The 7,500-nt window shown below is 32.6% G+C and overlaps 1 protein-coding gene across 1 annotated transcript in view; it reads right to left on the reverse strand.

Annotated features, from left to right (window-relative positions):
- Nucleotides 1-7,500, reverse strand: part of LOC145261275 (alpha-N-acetylglucosaminidase-like) — an 85,512-nt gene that overhangs the window by 47,536 nt on the left and 30,476 nt on the right. Inside the window, exons 9-10 of the mRNA XM_080119751.1 lie at nt 6,879-6,942; nt 3,748-3,818 (exon numbers count right to left, since the gene is read on the reverse strand). Coding sequence (XP_079975877.1) covers nt 3,748-3,818; nt 6,879-6,942 — 135 coding nt within the window. The remainder of the gene's footprint in view (nt 1-3,747; nt 3,819-6,878; nt 6,943-7,500) is intronic.

A 7,500-nucleotide genomic window follows, 5' to 3' on the forward strand; every position in this document is an offset into this window, starting at 1 on the left:
CTCTGTTGCAGGTATTGACGGTGTGATACTCTAAGAAAGTAACCCTTGTCAAAGACGCGCATCAGAAGCAGAGATGCATCATCGAATTCCTCCATGCAGAAATAGTTGAGCTGATGAACATTTACCAGCACCTGTTGAACGTTTATAAAGCTGGTGCAGTTGATGTCAGCACATTTAGAAGATGAGTTCGTCGATTTCAGAGTGGCGACAGAGATGTGAATGACAAGGTGTGCTCTAAACTTTTACAACGGCGACATCAAAAGAAGCAAATTGTATTGAGAATGCTGGTGACTATGTAGAAAAATATATCATGAAGCACAAGAGATTGCTCGTTTTAATGGTAGCACATCTTTGTAGCTCTTCAACGTTGTAATTTTTTAGTTAAAAAATAGGAAGCCTTACTTTTGGAAAGACCCTTGTATAAAAATCTATGAAAGCAATTAACTTTGTCTTTTCTTTGTAATTGACAGAAGCATCAAATTAGCAGCAGTAGCAGAAGCAGCAGCAACAGCAGCAGCTCCGATAAAACTGTTGAACTCATGTAAACCTTCCCGTTTTAAATTACTTTATGCATAGCATTCATCAATTTTTCTTCGGCAGAGAACTTTTTTTTACCTCGGAACCAAAATCAAGAGTCTAGATCAGAGGTTCTCAACCATGGTCGACATGAATGATAATAGTCCATGGAACATTTCTGGGAGTCCGCAGGTAAAATATAACAAATTGGGGGGGGAGGCTACAATGATATTGTTTTTCTAGTTTTCTAGAATGGCACAGAAAATTGGTTTTCAGGTAAATACTGGGAAAACAGGTAATATACCAACCATCACCTGATAATATACACTCACAAGATCCATCAATCATGATAAACGGTGAGGAATTAAAAGTGGTACCAGACTTTAAGTAGCTGGGAAGTTCACTGACTATCAACGGCCGTGCAGACAAGGGGATAAGCTGCTGCATCCAGAGTATATGGGCTTCATTCGGAAAACTAGAAAAATGATTATGGCCAAGGAACGGCATTAGACTAGAAACAAAATGCAAAGTTTATAAAGCAGTGGTATTACCTGCTCTACTATATTCAGCAAAAACCTACACACTGTACAGAAACCACATAAAGAGGTTGGAAGCAATACAACAGCGCCATCTAAGAAAAATGATGAAAATTAAAAGGAAAGATCTTATACCAAATGTTGAAGTACTCAACAGAGCCAACAATGACAGCATAGAAGCTGTACTCGCCACCACATAACTGCGATGGACTGGACATGTGGCCAGAATGGAAAACAATCACATCCCAAAAATCCTATTTTATGGAGAATTGGAAAATGGGTACAGAAAGATTGGTGGGCAGAAACTCTGCTACAAGGATTTGATAAAGCGCCACTTAAAGACAATGAAAATGATATTTTGGTGGTCCATGAATAAAACCAACTCATAATGGTTTTTATTATTAAAAATTTAATTTCTACTGTAATTTTGGTTTGGCATGAAAAAAGCTGAAGTAGATATTCAAACAAATTTGAATGTATTTTCAAGATTTCAAAAAAATTTCTATAAAATTGCCTTGAAAGCAATAAAAAAGAAAAGAAAAAAGTAACAGGAGCTAATTTTAAATATGCACCTCAGGCAGACGGTTCTTTTCCTATTATATTATCTGTCTGACCTTTGCCCTCCCATACTATGACCAATAGTTATGAGGGGGTCCACCAAGAAAAAAGAAGGAAAAAGGGGTCCATGGGTAAGAAAAAGGTTGAGAATCATTGATCTAGATCATTCCTGTAATTACAGTCTCACTGTTGATTGCGAATGCTGGCCGTGTGCAGTTCTAGGAGGTCCACCCTTCCAAGCTTCTCTCTTTGAGAATGAAGTTAGTCTATTGCTAATCGCTCAAGACGCTTCTACCGGGGAATGCCGGTGGGATTGCAAGGCACTTTTGCAGGATCAGAGTACCCCTCCCTCCTTGTGGATGCGGGCTTTTTAATTTCACCTTTTGACCCTTGTGTCGCATTTCTCACTATGAGAGAGAAATAAATACCTTCATCAATTCTTCTTGATTATTTATTGTATCCGTATGATGAGAGTCTTACCTTAGCTGCCAATGAGTACATATATATTCAAAACTACCCAGTGATTTAACCAGGCTTAACTCATGCAAAGGTTGACTAGTCAAGAAACACACACACACACACACACACACACACACACACACACACACACACACACACACACACACAGGTCCTGGATATGACCTAAAAATATATCCGATGGTGAGGCCCCACCTTGCGGGCCTTGGGGAATGTGGAGCCACCGTTTAATTGCCATTGCTCCCAGGTCCACTCTGACCTGGAGTGGTAGTACCTGTTAGGGTCCCAACTATGGGTTAAATAGAATCCGACTTAAAAAACAAATATACTCCATTAAAAATTGTTCCTCAAAATAACTAGATTCGGCATTAAATAACCTGAAAAAGGTTGAAATGTGGTAAAACAAAAACAACCAACCAACACACACACACACACACACACACACACACACACACACACACACACAAAATGCAGAACAGACAAATAAAGATACAAAACTGTAGACAATGTATGACGAGCCAAACGCTATCACATCTAATGCACAAATGACACCACGCGCGCCTACGTGATGGTACAGGAAATCCGGTTTGTACTCATTTGCATTAGTTTGTGCCCCCCCCCCCCCGTGGATATAAAAGACTTCGGATTTTCTTTGTGGTAGCAGTATCCTTTTTTCATCTGCTTTGGTCGGTGAAAGAGATTTCGTGTTGTTCGTTTCAGAAAGAGGGTGCAGAAGGGAAATACTCAGTATCATGGATCTAGGTCAGGAAGAAAGGGGCAGTAAGGAGAAAGGACTGAAAATAGGACATTCTGCTTCAAAAACATGTTTTTATATATGATTTTTTATACAGAAAAATATAAAAAGTACTTTTGATTTTTTTACAAAGGCGTCACCACTTATCAAGATCCAAAGGCCACTTGAGGATAAGGGTTAAAGGAAACTGATATAGTGGAAGATCCTGACACTCTCTGAGAATGGATTACTCAGTCTATAAAAGACACTAGCAAGCGGTAACCAATGGGAGAGAGAGTAAGGTAATCTTGATACTTTTCAAGATACATTCCACTGTCAATCTCTTATTTGGTATACTGTACATCTGTTCAATAAGTTCATTATAACTTACTCTGTGTGTCAGGGACGTGCAGAGGATGGGGGTGCTAGGGGTGCTCAACCACTTGCCCCTTTGTTTTAAAAGTGCCCTTTTCAGAGGAATGTATTATAGGTCTGTGCTCCATCGAGATACTGTTTTTTTTTTCACTTGGGCACCTGCCCTAAAAAAGTTCTCTGCACGTCAGTGCTGTGTGTTGAGTCTCATTTCATCTGATTAATTTAGACTGATCATTTATTTGTTTCCCACAAAACAAAATGTGACCCAAGGTCGGTTTAATGTGGGAGATAAAAGGTCGGTTTAATGTGGGAGATAATCAGCTCCCCTCAAAAAGAGCATTCTGCAAAAATAAAATTGCATTAGTATAGAAGGGTTTCCCCCTCCATTGACTAAAAACAATTAATTTGAGTGCAGCATCTGAGCAGACACCACACTTCAGCCATCAGTCCAGTACGAGTACCGGATATCGGCTGATTAATCAGATTATTAATCAGAATATTATCAGTCTATAGACTGATAATATTCACCCATGTCAGAACCTAAATTCTTACCTTGATTTTGGTCGCATTTCATTGAATAAGTCCGTTGCATATATATGATTTGTTCCATGTTCTTTAATCATCTAAAGAAATGGAAACAAAATTTAATTACAAGACAGAAAAAAAAACAATAAAAACAATAAAAACAATAAAAACAAAGTATAAAGGAAAAATAATTTATGAAAGAATGCCATAGTTTATCTCCGCCCACTAAACTGAGCTTTGAAAAATAGTGCATTAGCCTTCGGTATTACAATAGTACATTAAGAAGAGTGATAGTATATTTTCGGCTTCAGGTAAACATATACCAAATCTGTATTAGTAATAGATATATGATATCTTTATACAAAAATAGTTTAAACATATTCAATATCAGACTATAGAAACCGGATATAAAGGAAAGATAACTTATCATTCAAACACTTTAGTGTTTGAATATATGGTTAAGTGTTCGTTTAACCCATTTAGAACTGCTTTAAAGCTTCACAGCTCACTCATTTTGTGCCTAAATTTCAAACAATTTTTACAGTTCATAGGTCACCTTCTCAGTTATATTTTGAAAAAAAATAATTTCAATTTTCCTTCGGTAAAACAAAAGTTATAATAAAATTACTGTGTTAAAAAATTCTCAGAATCTGTAAGGAACGGAGAGACGGTTTTTTTTTATTGGCTGTTGGTCACCATAGAAACCAAATCTGTTATGCTACCTCAAATCGGCTGGGAATGGTGGAGATGATGACGTAACAGAATATGTAAAAAACTGTTGCTAATGATTCACTGCTGTCCAGATCTGTCGCTCAGCTGTACTGTCACTGATAATTCACAGGCAACAAGTGAAACAGAGAAAGAAAATTTTATTTCAAAGCAAAACCTGGAAAAATCATGGATTACATAGAAAAATGCAAGCATGAAAAGTTATATGGTTACGATTTAAACATGGAAAAGTAAAAAGACTAGTTGTTAAAACTGGAAAAGAAAAGGACAAGATATTCTAGTAAAAATATAATAAATTTATAACTTAAAATATTGCAGTATTAATTAAGAATTAATTGTATAATGCTAAATTGAATTTAAAAAAAATTCTTAATGCTGCAATATTTTAAGTTATAAATTTATTATATTTTTTACTAGAATATCTTGTCTTTTTCTTTTCCAGTTTTAACAACAAGTCATTTACTTTTCCATGGTTAAATCTTAACAATATTACTTATCATAAACGCATTTTTCTATGCAATCAATAAATGGCATATAAAATATTTTTTTACATTTTTATTACTCCTAGTTGTGCATATTTTTTTTTTAATTTTTCTTACTCCTAGTGGTGCATATTTTTTAAAATTTTTATTACTCCTAGTAGTGCATATTTAAAAAAATTTTTATTACTCCTAGTGGTGCATATTTAAAAAAATTTTTATTACTCCTAGTGGTGCATATTTTAAAAAAATTTTATTACTCCTAGTGGTGCATATTTTTAAAAAAATTTATTACTCCTAGTGGTGCATATTTAAAAAAATTTTTATTACTCCTAGTGGTGCATATTTAAAAAAAAATTTTATTACTCCTAGTGGTGCATTTTTAAAAAATTTTTATTACTCCTAGTGGTGCATATTTAAAAAAAAATTTATTACTCCTAGTGGTGCATATTTAAAAAATTTTATTACTCCTAGTGGTGCATATTTAAAAAAATTTTTATTACCCCTAGTGGTGCATATTTTAAAAAATTTTATTACTCCTAGTGGTGCATATTTAAAAAAAAAATTTATTACTCCTAGTGGTGCATATTTAAAAACAAATTTTATTACTCCTAGTGGTGCATATTTAAAAAAAAATTATTACTCCTAGTGGTGCATATTTTAAAAACATTTTATTACTTCTAGTGGTGCATTTTTTAAAATAATTTTATTACTTCTAGTGATGCATATTTAAAAAAAAATTTTATTACTCCTAGTGGTGCATATTTAAAAAAAAATTTATTACTCCTAGTTGTGCATATTTTTAAAAAAATTTTATTACCTCTTGTGGTGCATATTTTAAAAAAAATTTATTACTCCTAGTTGTGCATATTTAAAAAAAATTTTTATTACTCCTAGTGGTGCATATTTTAAAAAATTTTATTACTCCTAGTTGTGCATATTTAAAAAAAATTTTATTACTCCTAGTGGTGCATATTTAAAAAAAATGTTTATTACTCCCAGTGGTGCATATTTTTAAAAAATTTTTATTACTCCTTGTGGTGCATATTTCTTTTACATTTTTATTACTCCTAGTGGTGCATATTTTTTAAAAATATTTTATTACTCCTAGTGGTGCATATTTTAAAAAAATTTTATTTCTCCTAGTGGTGCAAATTTTTAAAAAATTTTATTACTCCTAGTGGTGCATATTTTTTTCAGCTGGTCGATTAACAACGTCACGGAATAAAACTAATAATAAGATAACTGTGACATCTTTCTTAGGCCTTGTGTAGTTTGACTAACGACTGAGTTTCCAATGATGTGATTGGCTAGAATTGGTCCAATAAAACGAGATGATAAACAAAAGGTCCACAATCACGTCTTTTTTTTTTTTGTAGCAGTTACAATCACTGGTGGAGGTTGATGCGCAGCACTTTGCATTCATTTTTTAAAAAGAATTCTAAATATACAAACTCGTGTCACAGTTCTTGCAGTGAGAGAGAACTAAATATGATACATCCAAGATAGTAAGTACCCAAAACATAAGACATGAATATATTTTTGGACAGTGTGTCGCCACAGTCTCTTCAGACAAATAAAATTCAAATATAATTTATCAATACTCATAAGAGTGCATATTTTTTTATTTACTAATAAAAGATCGCTTATCAAGACCAAAAGCCACTTAGGGATCAAGGTTAATAGGATGGGTTGACAGTTGAAATGATGAAGAATATTATAAGAGGATTAAAACTGGCGAATAAAATTTAATTATTCAGGACTTATGTGAAAAAAAAAATTAACAATGTCATGGATTAAAAAGTAACTTTGATTGTGTGACATTTTTCACCAGCGAGTGAGTTTCAAAAAAGAAATGATTAAAAAAATATCATCATTTAATTGTGCATATTTTTTGTAAAAACAAAGCAGTTATCAATGTTATGGATTAAAACTAATAATAAATTTCACCTCTTCAATAAATCTTTTTCCAATTTCAGCAAAAAGTGGGTCTTCAAAATCAATAATGGTTGTCCTGAAAAAAAAAAATTAAGGTTAAAACCACTCAAAAATAAAATCCATGGAATTTCAACAAGGTTTTTGATGGTGTTCAATTAGAAGAGCAAGATATTATTTTATTCAATTTAGGTAAACAAAATTACCATAAGTAGCTACAATGAATTTACCATTTCAGTCTTAAAAGTTATCACGTGAGGATGTTTTTAAATTGAAACAGTACATTTATTGTAGCGATTTATGGTAATTTTGTTGACCTAAATTGAATAAAATAATATATATATGTATGTACATCTATCTATCTATCTATCTATCTATCTATCTATCTATCTATATATATATATATATATATATATATATACACACACACATATATGTAGATATATATATGTGTGTGTGTGTGTACATATATATATACATATATACAAATATATATATATATGTACATGTGTGAATGTGTATATATATATGCGTGCATATATATATATTTCTCTCTCTATCTATTAATTTATCTATCTTTCCTTCTCTCTGTTTATATATATATATACATATATATATATATATATATATACACACA

The sequence above is a fragment of the Euprymna scolopes genome, chromosome 37 (genome assembly GCF_053919585.1).
Source record: "Euprymna scolopes isolate OS-2025 chromosome 37, ASM5391958v1, whole genome shotgun sequence".
Lineage (NCBI taxonomy): Eukaryota > Metazoa > Mollusca > Cephalopoda > Sepiida > Sepiolidae > Euprymna > Euprymna scolopes.